At 49.1% G+C, this 19,975-nt stretch overlaps 1 protein-coding gene across 1 annotated transcript in view; it reads left to right on the top strand.

Moving 5' to 3' along the window:
- Nucleotides 1-4,905: 4,905 nt before the first annotated feature.
- Nucleotides 4,906-19,975, top strand: part of KIFC2 (kinesin family member C2) — a 153,257-nt gene continuing 138,187 nt past the window's right edge. Inside the window, exons 1-2 of the mRNA XM_083145078.1 lie at nucleotides 4,906-5,276; nucleotides 18,368-18,444. Coding sequence (XP_083001204.1) covers nucleotides 5,172-5,276; nucleotides 18,368-18,444 — 182 coding nt within the window. The 5' untranslated portion in view covers nucleotides 4,906-5,171. The remainder of the gene's footprint in view (nucleotides 5,277-18,367; nucleotides 18,445-19,975) is intronic.

Raw genomic sequence — 19,975 nt, 5'->3', positions numbered from 1 at the left:
CATTTAGTGAACTTGGCTGATGAATATTTTTCACATGTTTAGGCAGAATTTTAGGAGTGTCCAGACTATATGAGGAGCATAAACAGTTAAAACACACCCCAACACCACATTCTCAGTTTTGTTTACCAGTAGTGCTATGGCAACTACACTGTGTAGACAAGTATGAAGTGCTTAAGTAATAGGGTTTAATTGCACACTGCAGTACGACATTGGTCAGGCTGGCATCACCAGGTTTCTTACGTCACTATATCTGTCGCCCCCTCAGCAGGTCTAATATTCTAAATCACATGGTCTCTTGTGTCAGTTTTACCCATGGCAAAAGGCTGTAGTCAGGCCTGTTTCTCCTTCTTTATTATCCACATCTGTCTGTGAAGACATGGGAATTGTGATTGCACCTATTTATATGTAAATGCGTTTTACAACCCTTTTCATTCTTTGTAGAAGGGGAATGCTTTGTGCATTACTTGGACTGTTTTTCACAAGATGGTGGCTGTGGTTGCCCTGGGTAATTGTTAAAGTGCATTAAATATGACCAGAGAGACAATGAGTGAAAAGTGCAGGTTACGTAATGTGTCCGTAACCTGCTTACCCTTTATACCTAACTACGTGCGAACAAAACGTAGCGCAGCGTAGCGTACCTTTTATTGTGTATTTTGCACCAAGAACCAATACCTTAATACGAGATCCTTTCGCAGTACTTTGTCTCTAATCTGCGAATATACCTTAAAGGATAGAGTCCGCAATGTACCTTATCGCTACTATGCGAATAAACAGACACGACCACTGAATAGGAATAAGGAGATTAGAACTCCATAAAAAGGTTTGTATTTAAGTCCCTAACGGACAAAAAGGGGGTTACAGAAATAAGAATAAACAGGTATAACAGGTAATACAATATACTAACAATGAATACTAAACAGACTCTACTAAGGGGAAAGAATACAGTTACAAGACACAATCAGCCAACAATACTTATAAGAATAAATACCGTGAAAATGCAACCGTTTACCGTGGTCATCTAGTAAGCGAAGCGCAGTCCGGTCAGAGCTCACTATCGTTCAGGAATGAACTATAGTCCGGTAGGAAGGTCCAGGGAAAGTAGATGTGCCGAAGAGACCGAGCCTGCTCCGGGTCGCCTATCTTATAGGGTCAGAAGGGGGAGGTCAAAGGCCATTCTCATTGGTCAGAGATCATATGTCCGGTCCACTGTGATTGGAGGTTAGACGCTGTACCTGGTCTGACCAGGTGCAGGGGAGTGAACTTTAAGAGTCCTTTGTTTGGTGGTTTCGGCGTCAGCAAGGATAAGAACCGGTTTGAGCTAGTTTCCTTTGTTAACTACTTACAACAGAAACTGTCTCTGGAATATGGATTATGTCCATAACTATCGGGCAATGTACATTGCGACATATTCGCAATGACCGGAATACTTCGCATAATGAACTGAGCGGAACGGTACTAAACACGATATAGACAGGTGTGTGCAGGGCTAACTAAGCTATGTGTGGCGTTCTAAACCTTTTAACTATATTTCATTTCGTGTAAGTGTGTTATTATGAATTTATGTGTGATAGTATGTCTACTCTTCTGGTCCACATTGTCACACATACTCGGGTATGGAAACTTTATTTGCGCAACTCTGCGAACCAAAATGGTGGCCATACTATCACAAAATGGCGTGTGTGTACCTAGACTTCCACAGGGGGATACAGGGAGGATGATGGGTTAGGAGAGGGAGATACAGGGAGGATGCTGGGTTAGTACTGGGGGGGGAGATACAGGGAGGATGCTGGGTTAGTACTGGGGGGAGATACAGGGAGGATGCTGGGTTAGTACTGGGGGGGAGATACAGGGAGGATGCTGGGTTAGTACTGGGGGGAGATACAGGGAGGATGCTGGGTTAGTACTGGGGGGGAGATACAGGGAGGATGCTGGGTTAGTACTGGGGGGGAGATACAGGGAGGATGCTGGCTTAGTACTGGGGGGAGATACAGGGAGGATGCTGGGTTAGTACCGGGGGGGAGATACAGGGAGGATGCTGGGTTAGTACTGGGGGGGAGATACTGGGAGGATGCTGGGTTAGTACTGGGGGGGAGATACAGGGAGGATGCTGGGTTAGTACTGGGGGGAGATACAGGGAGGATGCTGGGTTAGTACTGGGGGGATACTGGGAGGATGCTGGGTTAGTACTGGGGGGATACATGGAGGAAGCTGGGTTAGGAGAGGGAGATACATTACTGGGAGGATGCTGGATTAGTACTGGGGGGGAGAGGTACAGGGAGGATGCTGGGTTAGGAGAAGAAGGGGGAGATACCGGGAGGATGCTGGGTTAGGAGAGGGAGGGGGAGATACAGGGAGGATGCTGGGTTAGGAGAGGGAGGGGAAGATACAGGGAGGATTCTGGGTTAGGAGAGGGAGGGGAAGATACAGGGAGGATGCTGGGTTAGGAGAGGGAGGGGGATATACAGGGAGGATGCTGGGTTATGAGGGGGGATACAGGGAGGATGCTGGGTTAGTACTGGGGGGGGATACAGGGAGGATGCTGGTTTAGTACTGGGGGGGGGGAGATACAGGGAGGTTGCTGGGTTAGTACTGGGGGGGGGGGGGATACAGGGAGGATGCTGGGTTAGGAGAAGAAGGGGGAGATACCGGGATGATGCTGGGTTAGGAGAGGGAGGGGGAGATACAGGGAGGATGCTGGGTTAGGAGAGGGAGGGGAAGATACAGGGAGGATTCTGGGTTAGGAGAGGGAGGGGAAGATACAGGGAGGATGCTGGGTTAGGAGAGGGAGGTGGATATACAGGGAGGATGCTCGGTTATGAGGGGGGATACAGGGAGGATGCTGGGTTAGTACTAGGGGGGGATACAGGGAGGATGCTGGTTTAGTACTGGGGGGGGGGATACAGGGAGGATGCTGGGTTAGTACTGGGGGGGGGATACAGGGAGGATGCTGGTTTAGTACTGGGGGGGGGGGGAGATACAGGGAGGTTGCTGGGTTAGTACTGGGTGGGGGGGATACAGGGAGGATGCTGGGTTAGTACTGGGGGGGAGATACAGGGAGGATGCTGGCTTAGTACTGGGGGGGGGGGGAGATACAGAGAGGTTGCTGGGTTAGTACTGGGGGGGGGATACAGGGAGGATGCTGGGTTAGGAGAGGGAGATACAGGGAGGATGCTGGGTTAGTACTGGGGGGAGATACAGGGTGGATGCTGGGTTAGTACTGGGGGGATACATGGAGGATGCTGGGTTAGTACTGGGGGGGAGATACAGGGAGGATGCTGGGTTAGTACTGGGGGGGAGATACAGGGAGGATGCTGGGTTAGTACTGGGGGGGAGATACAGGGAGGATGCTGGGTTAGTACTGGGGGGAGATACAGGGAGGATGCTGGGTTAGGAGAGGGAGGGGGAGATACAGGGAGGATGCTGGGTTAGGAGAGGGAGGGGGAGATACAGGGAGGATTCTGGGTTAGGAGAGGGAGGGGAAGATACAGGGAGGATTCTGGGTTAGGAGAGGGAGGGGAAGATACAGGGAGGATGCTGGGTTAGGAGAGGGAGGGGGATATACAGGGAGGATGCTGGGTTATGAGGGGGGATACAGGGAGGATGATGGGTTAGGAGAGGGAGGGGGATATACAGGGAGGATGCTGGGTTAGGAGAGGGAGGGGGAGATACAGGGAGGATGCTGGGTTAGTACTGGGGGGAGATACAGGGAGGATGCTGGGTTAGTACTGGGGGGGGGGGAGATACAGGGAGGATGCTGGGTTAGGAGAGGGAGATACAGGGAGGATGCTGGGTTAGGAGAGGGAGGGGGATATACAGGGAGGATGCTGGGTTAGTACTGGGGGGGGATATACAGGGAGGATGCTGGGTTATGAGGGGGGATACAGGGAGGATGCTGGGTTAGGAGAGGGAGGGGGATATACAGGGAGGATGCTGGGTTACGAGAGGGAGATACTGGGAGGATGCTGGGTTACGAGAGGGAGATACAGGGAGGATGCTGGGTTAGGAGAGTGAGATACTGGGAGGATGCTGGGTTAGGAAAGGGAGGGGGAGATACAGGGAGGATGCTGGGTTAGGAGAGGGAGGGGGAGATACAGGGAGGATGCTGGGTTATGAGAGGGAGATACTGGGAGGATGCTGGGTTACGAGAGGAAGATACTGGGAGGATGCTGGGTTAGGAGAGTGAGATACTGGGAGGATGCTGGGTTAGGAAAGGGAGATACTGGGAGGATGCTGGGTTACGAGAGGGAGATACTGGGAGGATGCTGTTTTACGAGAGGGAGATACTGGGAGGATGCTGGGTTAGGAAAGGGAGGGGGAGATACAGGGAGGATGCTGGGTTAGTACTGGGGGGAGATACAGGGAGGATGCTGGGTTATGAGGGGGGGGGATACAGGGAGGATGCTGGGTTAGGAGAGGGAGGGGGAGATACAGGGAGGATGCTGGGTTAGGAGAGGGAGAAGGAGATGCTGGGTTAGGAGAGGGAGGGGGAGATGCTGGGAGGATGTTGGGTTAGGAGAGGGAGGGGGAGATGCTGGTTTAGGAGAGGGAGGGAGAGATGCTGGGAGGATGCTGGGTTAGGAGAGGGAGGGACAGATGCTGGGAGGATGCTGGATTAGGAGAGGGAGGGGGAGATACAGGGAGGATGCTGGGTTAGGAGAGGGAGAAGGAGATGCTGGGTTAGGAGAGGGAGCGACAGATGCTGGGAGGATGTTGGGTTAGGAGAGGGAGAAGGAGATGCTGGTTTAGGAGAGGGAGGGAGAGATGCTGGGAGGATGCTGGGTTAGGAGAGGGAGGGACAGATGCTGGGAGGATGCTGGATTAGGAGAGGGAGGGGGAGATGCTGTTTTAGGAGAGGGAGAAGGAGATGTTGGGTTAGGAGAGGGAGGGGGAGATGTTGGGTTAGGAGAGGGAGGGGGAGATGTTGGGTTAGGAGAGGGAGAAGGAGATGTTGGGTTAGGAGAGGGAGGGGGACCAGGCAGGCACAGACATTGTATACAATGCGGTGTTAGATGTACTTGGCCTCCCCACGGTGTAGTCAGACAGCCCCTTATGTAGAATTCGCCCAGTGTCATGGCTGCTGCAGTGTGTGAGATGCTCATTCCTGCTCTATACTTTCCTATCAATCAAAGCTAATCATAGCGGTCTCCTGGTGAAGGACTACTGCTCCCAGCATGTACGCCTTCTACTCCCTGTTGGTCTACATTATCTACACATTTTTAAGGAGGCTGCCAGCGTCGGAGAGAGAAGAGAGACCCCCAGACCATCTCTCAGAGGAGGTGGGCGAACACATCTGTCTGTCTGTCTGTCTGTCTGATTGTCTGTGTCTGTCTGTCTGTTTGACTGTCTGTCTGTCTATCTGCCTGTCTGTCTGATTGATTGTCTGTCTGTTTATCTGTTTGTCTGTCTGATTGTCTGTCTATCTGTCTGACTGTCTGTCTGTCTGATTGTCTGTCTGTCTGTCTATCTGTCTGACTGTCTGTCTGTCTGACTGTCTGATTGTCTGTCTGATTGTCTGTCTATCTGTCTGTCTATCTGTCTGTCTGTCTATCTATTTTATTATATATTCATGATATACTCTATTTATATATCCTATATGTACTATTTCATAGTGTACCTTAAATAAATATAAACAATAAATGAATACAGATTGCTTAATATTGTTCCTGTGTTCATTATTGTCATCGACATACTGTATATAAAGAACAGACCGTTACATAAAAAATAAAATATCAATTAATATGCAACATATAAACCCAATGAATAAAATGTTTCCCTTTGACCAGGATACACTGACTGCTCACAGCTTATGTGACTGATAAACCACCAAGAGCAGGGGCCACTTAACATTTCTAGTAAATATTCAAGGGCCGGGCTCTGGAAAAGGGGGTGTGGCCACTCATGTGGGGGGTCCTACCACACCAAATACCCCTTGCATACACATCATTTTAATGGAGCACCCGTTGTAGATAGATAGATATATACCCGTTGTAGATAGATAGATATATACCCGTTGTAGATAGATAGATATATACCCGTTGTAGATAGATAGATATATACCCGTAGTAGATAGATAGATATATACCCGTTGTAGATAGATAGATATATACCCGTTGTAGATAGATTTTATATAGCCCGCGAGGGGCGGCGGTACGCGTCCTCTGACCTTTTCATACCCCCACTATCCACGTCGGTGTGGAGTTAATTTTATATAGTGTGGTGAGCGCAGCGAGAGACGAGCGCACGCGGAATACATGTGAAGTGATCCACGTCCCCACGCGGGGCACGCTGCGCTCGCCACGCTTCGGGCTCGATGGCTCGCTGCGCTCGCCACACTATATAAAATCAACTCCACACCAACGTGGATAGTGGGGGTATGAAAAGGTCAGAGGACAGGTACCGCCGCCCCTCGCTGCGCTCGCCACGCTTCGGGTTGGCGTTCATAGTGGGGGTGGCGTTAACAGTGGGGGTGCATATAATATAGTGATCACCCATCAGGGTGCCTGTACAATGAAAAATCGTTTTCATCGCGTCGCATGCGATGCGATCAAAACAATGTCATAAGATTAAAATCGTGGGCGCCGTGCTAGGAAACAAGCAGCATTTTATTCATTGGTTTTATATGTTGCATATTAATTGATGTTTTATTTTTTTAATAAAGGTCTGTTCTTTTTATATGTTGATGACAATAAATTGATGCATATTTTTTATCCACAAGCACTCCCTTTTCTGTATGATTAAGGGTGCCTATAATCAGTGTCGGCAGCAGATCCCTATAATAAGTGTCGGCAGCGGATCCCTATAATCAGTGTCGGCAGCGGATCCCTATAATAAGTGTCGGCAGCGGATCCCTATAATCAGTGTCGGCAGCGGATCCCTATAATAAGTGTCGGCAGCGGATCCCTATAATCAGTGTCGGCAGCAGATACCTATAATCAGTGTCGGCAACGGATCCCTATAATCAGTGTCGGCAGCGGATCCCTATAATCAGTGTCGGTAGCAGATCCCTATAATCAGTGTTGGCTGCAGATCCCTATAATCAGTGTCGGCAGCAGATGCCTATAATCAGTGTCGGCAGCAGATCCCTATAATAAGTGTCGGCAGCGGATCCCTATAATAAGTGTCGGCAGCGGATCCCTATAATCAGTGTCGGCAGCAGATACCTATAATCAGTGTCGGCAGCGGATCCCTATAATCAGTGTCGGCAGCGGATCCCTATAATCAGTGTCGGTAGCGGATCCCTATAATCAGTGTTGGCTGCAGATCCCTATAATCAGTGTCGGCAGCAGATGCCTATAATCAGTGTTGGCAGCAGATCCCTATAATCAGTGTCGGCAGTGGATTCCTATAATCAGTGTTGACAGCGGATCCCTATGATCAGTGTTGGCAGTGGATCCCTATAATCAGTGTTGGCAGCGGATCCCTATAATCAGTGTTGGCAACTAATCCCTATAATCAGTGTCGGCAGTGGATCCCTATAATCAGTGTTGGCAGTGGATCCCTATAATCAATGTTGGCAGCAGATCCCTATAATCAGTGTTGACAGCGGATCCCTATGATCAGTGTCGGCAGTGGATCCCTATAATCAGTGTTGGCAACTAATCCCTATAATCAGCGTCGGCAGTGGATCCCTATAATCAGTATTGGCAGTGGATCCCTATAATCAGTGTTGGCAGCGGATCCCTATAATCAGTGTTGACAGCGGATCCCTATAATCAGTGTCGGCAGCGGATCCCTATAATCAGTGTTGGCTGCAGATCCCTATAATCAGTGTCGGCAGCAGATGCCTATAATCAGTGTCGGCAGCAGATCCCTATAATCAGTGTCGGCAGTGGATCCCTATAATCAGTGTTGACAGCGGATCCCTATGATCAGTGTTGGCAGTGGATCCCTATAATCAGTGTTGGCAGCGGATCCCTATAATCAGTGTTGGCAGCGGATCCCTATAATCAGTGTTGACAGCGGATCCCTATGATCAGTGTCGGCAGTGGATCCCTATAATCAGTGTTGGCAACTAATCCATATAATCAGTGTTGGCAGTGGATCCCTATAATCAGTGTTGGCAGTGGATCACTATAATCAGTGTTGGCAGCGGATCCCTATAATCAGTGTTGACAGCGGATCCCTATGATCAGTGTCGGCAGTGGATCCCTATAATCAGTGTTGGCAACTAATCCCTATAATCAGTGTCGGCAGTGGATCCCTATAATCAGTGTCGGCAGTGGATCCCTATAATCAGTGTCGGCAGCAGGGTCCTATGATCAGTGTTGGCAGTGGATCCCTATAATCAGTGTCGGCAGTGGATCCCTATAATCAGTGTTGGCAGCGGATCCCTATAATCAGGGTTGGCAGTGGATCCCTATAATCAGTGTTGGCAGCAGATCCCTATAATCAGTGTTGGTAACTAATCCCTATAATCAGTGTTGGCAGCGGATCCCTATAATCAGTGTTGGTAACTAATCCCTATAATCAGTGTCGGCAGTGGATCCCTATAATCAGTGTCGGAGCAGGGTCCTATGATCAGTGTTGGCAGTGGATCCCTATAATCAGTGTCGGCAGTGGATCCCTATAATCAGTGTTGACAGCGGATCCCTATGATCAGTGTTGGCAGTGGATCCCTATAATCAGTGTTGGCAGCGGATCCCTATAATCAGTGTTGGCAGTGGATCCCTATAATCAGTGTTGGCAGTGGATCCCTATAATCAGTGTTGGCAGCGGATCCCTATAATCAGTGTTGGCAGCGGATCCCTATAATCAGTGTTGGTAACTAATCCCTATAATCAGTGTCGGCAGTGGATCCCTATAATCAGTGTCGGAGCAGGGTCCTATGATCAGTGTTGGCAGTGGATCCCTATAATCAGTGTCGGCAGTGGATCCCTATAATCAGTGTTGGCAGCGGATCCCTATAATCAGTGTTGACAGCGGATCCCTATGATCAGTGTCGGCAGTGGATCCCTATAATCAGTGTTGGCAACTAATCCCTATAATCAGTGTTGGCAGTGGATCCCTATAATCAGTGTTGGCAGTGGATCACTATAATCAGTGTTGGCAGCGGATCCCTATAATCAGTGTTGACAGCGGATCCCTATGATCAGTGTCGGCAGTGGATCCCTATAATCAGTGTTGGCAACTAATCCCTATAATCAGTGTCGGCAGTGGATCCCTATAATAAGTGTCGGCAGTGGATCCCTATAATCAGTGTCGGCAGCAGGGTCCTATGATCAGTGTTGGAAGTGGATCCCTATAATCAGTGTCGGCAGTGGATCCCTATAATCAGTGTTGGCAGCGGATCCCTATAATCAGGGTTGGCAGTGGATCCCTATAATCAGTGTTGGCAGCAGATCCCTATAATCAGTGTTGGTAACTAATCCCTATAATCAGTGTCGGCAGTGGATCCCTATAATCAGTGTCGGCAGCAGGGTCCTATGATCAGTGTTGGCAGTGGATCCCTATAATCAGTGTCGGCAGTGGATCCCTATAATCAATGTTGGCAGTGGATCCCTATAATCAATGTTGGCAGTGGATCCCTATAATCAATGTTGGCAGTGGATCCCTATAATCAGTGTTGGCAAGTAATCCCTATTATCAGTGTCGGCAGTGGATCCCTATAATCAGTGTTGGCAGTGGATGCCTATAATCAGTGTTGGCATCTAATCCCTATAATCAGTGTCGGCAGTGGATCCCTATAATAAGTGTTGGCAGTGGATCCCTATAATCAGTGTCGGCAGTGGATCCCTATGATCAGTGTCGACAGCAGGGTCATATGATCAGTGTTGGCAGCGGATCCCTATAATCAGTGTTGGCAACTAATCCCTATAATCAGTGTTGGCAGCGGATCCCTATAATCAGTGTTGGCAGCAGATCCCTTTAATTAGTGTCGGCAGTGGATCCCTATAATCAGTGTTGACAGCGAATAAAGCACCTACCTACTTCTGTGACATCATATGTTGGAGAGACACTGGGCCGGTCTGAGGGATTGGTTGGTTAGGTGTGTGGGCCGGAGGTTTCCTTGGTGGTTGGAGGAAAGTTCTGATGTACAGTATAGCCAGCATAAGGCCACTGCACTGTTATCTGGTTGGCATGAGCATGACCGTAGACTGGCCCGAATAATGGGGCATGGTCCCATAAGGGGGGTGTGATAATAACTCCTACAATATATAGATTTGGTAGGCATGGGTGATGGTGTTATCTCTGGTGCATGGTTATCAGGTTGGCATAGGTGATGGTATTATCTCTGGTGCACGGTTATCAGGTTGGCATGGGTGATGGTGTATGGTTATCAGGTTGGCATAGGTGATGGTGTTATCTCTGGTGCACGGTTATCAGGCTGGCATAGGCGATGTTGTTATCTCTGGTGCACGGTTGTCAGGTTGGCATAGGTGATGGTGTGATCTCTGGTGCAGTTATAAGGTTGGCATAGGTGATGGTGTTATCTCTGGTGCACGGTTGTCAGGTTGGCATAGGTGATGGTGTTATCTCTGGTGCACGGTTGTCAGGTTGGCATAGGTGAAGGTGTTATCTCTCGTGCAGTTATCAGGTTGGCATAGGTGATGGTGTTATCTCTGGTGCACGGTTGTCAGGTTGGCATAGGTGATGGTGTATGGTTATCAGGTTGGCATAGGTGATGGTGTTATCTCTGGTGCACGGTTGTCAGGTTGGCATAGGTGAAGGTGTTATCTCTCGTGCAGTTATCAGGTTGGCATAGGTGATGGTGTTATCTCTGGTGCACGGTTGTCAGGTTGGCATAGGTGATGGTGTATGGTTATCAGGTTGGCATAGGTGATGGTGTTATCTCTGGTGCATGGTTATCAGGTTGGAATAGGTGATGGTGTTTTCTCTGGTGCACGGTTATCAGGTTGGCATAGATGATGGTGTTATCTCTGGTGCAGTTATCAGGTTGGCATAGGTAACGGTGTTATCTCTGGTGCACGGTTGTCAGGTTGGCATAGATGATGGTGTTATCTCTGGTGCATGGTTGTCAGGTTGGCATAGGTGATGGTGTTATCTCTGGTGCAGTTATCAGGTTGGCATAGGTAACGGTGTTATCTCTGGTGCACGGTTGTCAGGTTGGCATAGGTGATGGTGTTATCTCTGGTGCAGTTATCAGGTTGGTATAGGTGATGGTGTTATCTCTAGTGCACGGTTGTCAGGTTGGCATAGGTAACGGTGTTATCTCTGGTGCAGTTATCAGGTTGGCATAGGTGATGGTGTTATCTCTGGTGCACGGTTGTCAGGTTGGCATAGGTGATGGTGTTATCTCTGGTGCAAGGTTGTCAGGTTGGCATAGGTGAAGGTGTTATCTCTCGTGCAGTTATCAGGTTGGCATAGGTGATGGTGTTATCTCTGGTGCATGGTTATCAGGTTGGCATAGGTGATGGTGTATGGTTATCAGGTTGGCATAGGTGATGGTGTATGGTTATCAGGTTGGCATAGGTGATGGTATTATCTCTGGTGCAGTTATCAGGTTGGCATAGGTAACGGTGTTATCTCTGGTGCACGGTTGTCAGGTTGGCATAGGTGATGGTGTTATCTCTGGTGCACGGTTGTGATGGTGTATGGTTATCAGGTTGGCATAGGTGATGGTGTATGGTTATCAGGTTGGCATAGGTGATGGTATTATCTCTGGTGCAGTTATCAGGTTGGCATAGGTAACGGTGTTATCTCTGGTGCACGGTTGTCAGGTTGGCATAGGTGATGGTGTTATCTCTGGTGCACGGTTGTCAGGTTGGCATAGGTGATGGTGTATGGTTATCTGGTTGGCATAGGTGATGGTGCTATCTCTGGTGCTTGGTTGTCAGGTTGGCATAGGTGATGGTGTTATCTCTGGTGCATGGTTATCAGGTTGGCATAGGTGATGGTGTTATCTCTGGTGCAGTTATCAGGTTGGCATAGGTGATAGTGTTATCTCTGGTGCAGTTATCAGGTTGGCATAGGTAACGGTGTATGGTTATCAGGTTGGCATAGGTGATGGTGTTATCTCTGGTGCAGTTATCAGGTTGGCATAGGTGATGGTGTTATCTCTCGTGCAGTTATCAGGGTGGCATAGATGATGGTGTTATCTCTGGTGCAGTTATCAGGTTGGCATAGGTGATGGTGTTATCTCTGGTGCATGGTTATCAGGTTGGCATAGGTGATGGTGTTATCTCTGGTGCATGGTTATCAGGTTGGCATAGGTGATGGTGTTATCTCCGGTGCAGTTATCAGGTTGGCATAGATGATGGTGTTATCTCTGGTGCAGTTATCAGGTTGGCATAGGTGATGGTGTTATCTCTGGTGCATGGTTATCAGGTTTGCATAGGTGATGGTGTTATCTCTGGTGCAGTTGTCAGGTTGGCATAGGTGATGGTGTTATCTCTGGTGCAGTTATCAGGTTGGCATAGGTGATGGTGTTATCTCTGGTGCAGTTATCAGGTTGGCATAGGTAATGGTGTATGGTTATCAGGTTGGCATCGGTGATGGTGTTATCTCTGGTGCAGTTGTCAGGTTGGTATAGGTGATAGTGTTATCTCTGGTGCAGTTATCAGGTTGGCATAGGTGATAGTGTTATCTCTGGTGCAGTTATCAGGTTGGCATAGGTAACGGTGTATGGTTATCAGGTTGGCATAGGTGATGGTGTTATCTCTGGTGCAGTTATCAAGTTGGCATAGGTGATGGTGTATGGTTATCAGGTTGGCATAGGTGATAGTGTTATCTCTGGTGCAGTTATCAGGTTGGCATAGGTGATAGTGTTATCTCTGGTGCAGTTATCAGGTTGGCATAGGTGATAGTGTTATCTCTGGTGCAGTTATCAGGTTGGCATAGGTAACGGTGTATGGTTATCAGGTTGGCATAGGTGATGGTGTTATCTCTGGTGCACGGTTATCAGGTTGGCATAGGTGATGGTGTTATCTCTGGCTTAGGTGGTGGTGTATGGTTATCAGGTTGGCATAGGTGATGGTGTATGATTATCAGGTTGGCATAGGTGATGGTGTTATCTGGTTGGCATAGGTGATGGTGTTATCTGGTTGACATAGGTGATGGTGTTATCTCTGGTGCAGTTATCAGGTTGGCATAGGTGATGGTGTTATCTCTGGTGCATGGTAATGAGGTTGGCATAGGTGATGGTGTTATCTCTGGCTTAGGTGGTGGTGTATGGTTATCAGGTTAGCATAGGTGATGGTGTATAATTATCAGGTTGGCATAGGTGATGGTGTTATCTGGTTGGCATAGGTGATAGTGTTATCTCTGGTGCAGTTATCAGGTTGGCATAGGTGATAGTGTTATCTCTGGTGCAGCTATCAGGTTGGCATAGGTAACGGTGTATGGTTATCAGGTTGGCATAGGTGATGGTGTTTTCTCTGGTGCACGGTTATCAGGTTGGCATAGGTGATGGTGTTATCTCTGGCTTAGGTGGTGGTGTATGGTTATCAGGTTGGCATAGGTGATGGTGTATGATTATCAGGTTGGCATAGGTGATGGTGTTATCTGGTTGGCATAGGTGATGGTGTTATCTGGTTGACATAGGTGATGGTGTTATCTCTGGTGCAGTTATCAGGTTGGCATAGGTGATGGTGTTATCTCTGGTGCATGGTAATGAGGTTGGCATAGGTGATGGTGTTATCTCTGGCTTAGGTGGTGGTGTATGGTTATAAGGTTGGCATAGGTGATGGTGTATGATTATCAGGTTGGCATAGGTGATGGTGTTAACTGGTTGGCATAGGTGATGGTGTTATCTAGTTGACATAGGTGATGGTGTTATCTCTGGTGCAGTTATCAGGTTGGCATAGGTGATGGTGTTATCTCTGGTGCATGGTAATGAGGTTGGCATAGGTGATGGTGTTATCTCTGGTGCACGGTTGTCAGGTTGGCATAGGTGATGGTGTTATCTCTGGTACATGGTTGTCAGGTTGGCATAGGTGATGGTGTTATCTCTGGTGCAGTTATCAGGTTGGCATAGGTGATGGTGTTATCTCTCGTGCAGTTATCAGGTTGGCATAGTTGATGGTGTTATCTCTGGTGTAGTTATCAGGTTGGCATAGGTGATGGTGTTATCTCTCGTGCAGTTATCAGGTTGGCATAGTTGATGGTGTTATCTCTGGTGCACGGTTGTCAGGTTGGCATAGGTGATGGTGTTATCTCTGGTGAACGGTTGTCAGGTTGGCATAGGTGATGGTGTTATCTCTGGTGCACGGTTATCAGGTTGGCTTAGGTGGTTGTGTATGGTTTTCAGGTTGGCATAGGTGATGGTGTATGATTATCAGGTTGGCATAGGTGATGGTGTTATCTGGTTGGCATAGGTGATGGTGTTATCTGGTTGGCATAGGTGATGGTGTTATCTGGTTGACATAGGTGATGGTGTTATCTCTGGTGCATGGTAATGAGGTTGGCATAGGTGATGGTGTTATCTCTGGCTTAGGTGGTGGTGTATGGTTATCAGGTTGGCATAGGTGATGGTGTTATCTGGTTGGCTTGGGTCATGATCCAAGTTATTAATGACTCATATATCACCACTATAAGGTTTGCACGGTGTGCAGAGATAGTCACTCAGTTTGTCTTCCCAGCATTTACGTTGCCATTGTACAACGCTCCTCTCAGATGCTCGTGGATACCAGTCACTGCTCCCCGCAGCCCTCCACCTCTCTGCCATTACTCCAGCCCTCTGGCCTAACAGCCCCAAGCCAAAGTTCCCCCCAGAATTCAATCATGGGTACTGCCATCTTAGATTCTATCACATGACCATTCCACAGCCAATCCTGCACTACGAATTTTTAGCTGACAACAGCAGCCAATCACCTAGCACTGGTACCTATAAAGGGAGTCAATGTAATGATGTCCTCATCCTGCGGGAATCCCTTGTCGCAGAGTATTCGGTGCTAGTTTCTATCCTGCTGTGCCACCTGGCTTCTCCTTCATTGCTTCCAGCTGATATATTCCCACCATCAATACCTATTATAATCGGTGTTCATCATCAATACCTTAATAGTCCCCTCCCACAGCGCAGCAGCGTGTACTTAGAGGGTGATTATATCATGGAAGCGGGATATATAACAATGTATAATGTACTAGGCCGGAGCCCTCTCTGGAGTAAACACACTCTTGTCATGGAGCATACTGTCCCCATTTTTGCGGGACCGTACCATGTTTTTTGGGGGCAGTTCCGCCCAGTACCGGCAATATCCTGCCCGTTTGAGGCCTGAAGTGTCGCGCGGCAGGGAAGGGGGGGGGGGGGTGTTTGAGAGTCCCCCCTGCCCGACGGTGAATAGACACTGTGCACACAGCGGGGCTAGTTGGCATGGGCAGCAGCTCACAGAGCCGCCAGACATGCCCACAGAGAGGTGAAAACAGGCGGCATGGCATCGCAGGAGCATCACGCGCATAGGCCACGCCCCCTTACCGCTAGGTCATGCCCCCAAATATTTGTTTTGGAACTACCAAGTTTGGAGGTATGAAGGGAAGGAAATGACAGTATGGGGTTTATATGCTGGTTACACAGATGCTGGAGGAGGACACTGGAGCATCAGTAAGTTGGTGGCGCCGTTATATTGGGGGGTCCTGTTGTGTTATATTGGGGTGCCCTGGCTTCTGTTACTATGTAACTGTTGCTTACAGTAACCAGTCTGCACCAGCTGGCCCACGGTGTACAGTTCCCCCATGGTCACACACCCATCACATATGACTACACCCCATCACATATGACTACACCCCATTTACATATGACCACACTCCATTTATTTGTTGTTTCTCTGGGCGAGATGTACTAAGCCTTGAAAAGTGATAAAATGGAGAGTGATAAACCACCAACCAATCAGCTCCTGTCTGACATTTTTCAAAACCAGCCTGTATCATGACAGGTAGGAGCTGATTGGCTGGTGATTTTTCACTCTCCATTTTATCACTTTTCAAGCTTAGTACATCTGGCCGTCTGTGAGATGTTGGAGGGCGGGTAAAGGATTCTCTGGACCTGCCCTCCCCAGTGGCTCCAAGAGGAGGAGGGTACTAATTACTAGGGCCCAGGCTGCTGGAGGGGCCTGTATCTGGTGCCCCCTCCCTCCTGTATCTGGTGCCCCCTCCCTCCTGTATCTGGTGCCCCCTCCCTCCTGTATCTGGTGCCCCCTCCCTCCTGTATCTGGTGCCCCCTCCCTCCTGTATCTGGTGCCCCCTCCCTCCTGTATCTGGTGCCCCCTCCCTCCTGTATCTGGTGCCCCCTCCCTCCTGTATCTGGTGCCCCCTCCCTCCTGTATCTGGTGCCCCCTCCCTCCTGTATCTGGTGCCCCCTCCCTCCTGTATCTGGTGCCCCCTCCCTCCTGTATCTGGTGCCCCCTCCCTCCTGTATCTGGTGCCCCCTCCCTCCTCCTGTGGATGGTGCCCCCTCCCTCCTGTATCTGGTGCCCCCTCCCTCCTGTATCTGGTGCCCCCTCCCTCCTGTATCTGGTGCCACCTCCCTCCTGTATCTGGTGCCCCCTCCCTCCTGTATCTGGTGCCCCCTCCCTCCTCCTGTGGATGGTGCCCCCTCCCTCCTGTATCTGGTGCCCCCTCCCTCCTGTATCTGGTGCCCCCTCCCTCCTGTATCTGGTGCCCCATCCCTCCTGTATCTGGTGCCCCCTCCCTCCTGTATCTGGTGCCCCCTCCCTCCTGTATCTGGTGCCCCCTACCTCCTCCTGTGGATGGTGCCATCTTCCTGGTGATATCTTCAGGAAGCTGGCGATGCACATAGATAGCACCGTGTCAGAGTCTTGTTGTCTAGCAGTTAGTGTCATCTTCTCAAATGTCACCATCATCACACCCCCAGGGCCACCCCTGTTTGAGCAGTGGTCAGTGGACGGAGTTTGGGTGTGGGCGGGGTAGTGGTGTTTGGCCTAGGCAGATCCAGGACAGGAGAGTATGCATGTAATCACTGATAAGGGGCCATTACCAGCACTGAACATAAACGATTCCACATAGCAACATCATGTGTTCATGGGGGGGGAGGGGGTTGTGCACTGCGTCCACCCCCCAACTAAAATCCTGCTCAGAGACCACGTGGGATAGAATCATGTAGCCTTACGGTTACAGGGTAGGGACAGAGAAGGGTGGGCTAGACAAAAACCTGTCAATGACCCTCCGTGATTTATGATGGGGGCATGCCCATGGCCCACGGCTGCGCCCCCCTTACTTGGGAGTCAGACCCCACGGTTACCCCCGCATGGCGTGCAGTCCCACCGAGGGGGAATCTGCAAACCTCCCCCATCCCCATGCCTTGCGCACCGCTTCTTCCCACCACTGAGGTCCCCGAACCTGCCCGGCGACCAATAACCCCCACCCGGCACCTTGCCACTAGTTCAAACCTCCAGTGCCTCCTGCAAATGCTGACCTGACATGTATCGTATGATACTCTCCTACCTCCTGGTCATACCTATGGCCGTACCTTTACGCGCCCCATGCCAGGCCAACCTGGGGAGGATGCTGGACCATATACCCGCCACCGCCGGCCAGCGCTCCATCGCCCATGCCAGGTCGTCTCACACTAATCACCTGTCCCGAGTCATTATCATCACATCAGGGCATCCCTGCTGCCCCACTCCGTCCACACAACGTCAGCCCTTTAACCCATTCCTGGCCAGGATATGCCGTGACTGTCCTGACTGGCTAGCCGGGGCTTTAGGTGTGACAGCAGGTTGTGTTAGGAAGGCGCATTAGCATGGCCACGGAAACCCGGTCACTGCCACGGAAACCTGGTCACTGCCACGGAAACCCGGTCACTGCCACGGAACCCGGTCACTGCCACGGGAACCGGTCACTGCCACGGAACCCAGTCACTGCCACGGAATCTTCCCCAGATTTAGGGCGAAATGTAATAGGGTGCAATATTTTTAGCCATGTGCGATTTTTGGTAAAAAAAAAATCGCACATGTAATAGGATGGGAATTGCTGTAAAAAAAAATTCTCCCACTTCATGTCGCATCCAGATGTTTTCCCATTATACAACTCGCAGATGTTCCCATAAATCACATACACAATAGATCAGATGCAACTTAGCGAATTTGATCTGTGCATGGTTTAGTCAAATTCGCCAGTCAGAACCTGGTCTATTAGTTTTACGATTTTGGTAACGTTTACCAATCGCACCCTATTACATTTGCAAGTTATATACTTTATAATGGAAAATATCTGGAGTGTGAGAAAAAAAAAAACGTCATGTTGCGATTTTTACCGCAATTCGCATCCTATTACCTGTGCCATTTTCGGAAAACACGCAAATTAATTTTTGACCAAATATCGCATAATGTCTAAAGAAATCGCACCCTATTACATTTCACGCATAGTGGTTGGACAAGACATAATGACAACTCAACATTGGGAAGTGTGAGGGCTTGTCATGGGAGCTAACAATCTATTTTACTCTCTTGTGCAGGAAGCATCCCCTGTGGTGGAGACAGAAAAATCCAGGCAGAGCATATTGTGGCCAGAGCAGGACGAGCTGGAAAGTAGGTGGCATAAATCCTACAGCCAATCAGAGCATGAGATTCCTCATAGTACAAGACGTAGCTCTGCTACAGCCAATCAGAGAATGAGATTCCTCATAGTACAAGACGTAGCTACAGCCAATCAGAGCATGAGATTCCTCATAGTACAAGACGTAGCTACAGCCAATCAGAGAATGAAACTCCTCATAGTACAAGACGTAGCTACAGCCAATCAGAGCATGAGATTCCTCATAGTACAAGATGTAGCTACAGCCAATCAGAGCATGAGATTCCTCATAGTACAAGACGTAGCTACAGCCAATCAGAGCATGAGATTCCTCATAGTACAAGACGTAGCTACAGCCAATTAGAGCATGAGATCTCTTATAGCAATAGACATACCAGCAGCCAATCAAAACACAAGAGTAGACCAACTTGCAGCCAATCAAAACAATAGATCCTTCATAGCACTAGACCATCCAGCAGCCAATCATTACATGAGATTTCGGTACTTATGTAATATCTGGGCTCCCATTTTTTTTATGTGACCGCGTCCCCTCGCCACGCTTCGGGCACGGTGTCACGCTGCGCTCGCCACACTATATAAAATCCACTCCATGCGTAGTTGGATAGTAGGGGTATGAAAAAATGGGGTGCATTTAACATGGGAGCCCAGATAATACATAAGTACCGAGATTTCTCATAGCACTTGACCTACCAGCAGCCAATCAGAGCATCAGACCCCTCATAGCACTAGATCAAATCGCAGCCAATCAGAGCATGGGATCCCTTCATTGCATTAGACCAACCGGCAGCCAATAAGAGCATGGGATCCCTCATAGCATTAGACCAACCAGCAGCCAATCAGAGCATGAGATCCCTCATAGCACTAGACCTACTAGCAGCCAATCAGAGCATGAGATCCCTCATAGCACTAGACCTACCAGCAGCCAATCAGAGCATGTACAGATTTATACCCCTTTTACACCAAGGAAAAACCCAGGTTGGACCCAGGTCAGCTTTGGTGTAAAAGGGGCCAACCCAGGTCCAGTAACACTGGTCTCCTACCCAGGTCCTGACCAGGGTTGAACACTGGTTGGACCTGGGTCATGGGCAGTGTAAATGGTCCCAACCCAGGTTGGGACATCCAGTTAGTGCTGAAAGGATACCAGAAGTGCTGGACGCCTTTCCACAGTGCGCTGCAGTGGCAAAAGACAGCAGCCAGGAAGGATACGGGCAGTGCACACAGAAATCATAATTGGATGCAGAATAATTTATGTTATTTGGGGGGGGGGGGGGAATGGGGGAGCATATGGGAGATGTTGCACTTTTATACCGCTATGTGTGCTTGAGCACTGAATGAAACTTTTTGAAAAATATTTTACAAAATAAACAAACCAACATTCTTCAATGCTAATTAGTCAGGTCTTTTAATTTTTATTTTATATCCTTGAAGGAAGGTTGGATGGCAATTTATCTGTCCTAAAATGGACATTTTTAATGTCATCCATAGGGAAAAGCAGTGCTGACCCAGGTACAGTGTAAACGGCGCAGAC

Source organism: Crinia signifera, chromosome 5, assembly GCF_055691185.1.
Source record: "Crinia signifera chromosome 5, ASM5569118v1, whole genome shotgun sequence".
Classification (NCBI taxonomy): Eukaryota; Metazoa; Chordata; class Amphibia; order Anura; family Myobatrachidae; genus Crinia; species Crinia signifera.
This window is presented reverse-complemented; position numbering and strand designations above follow the sequence as displayed.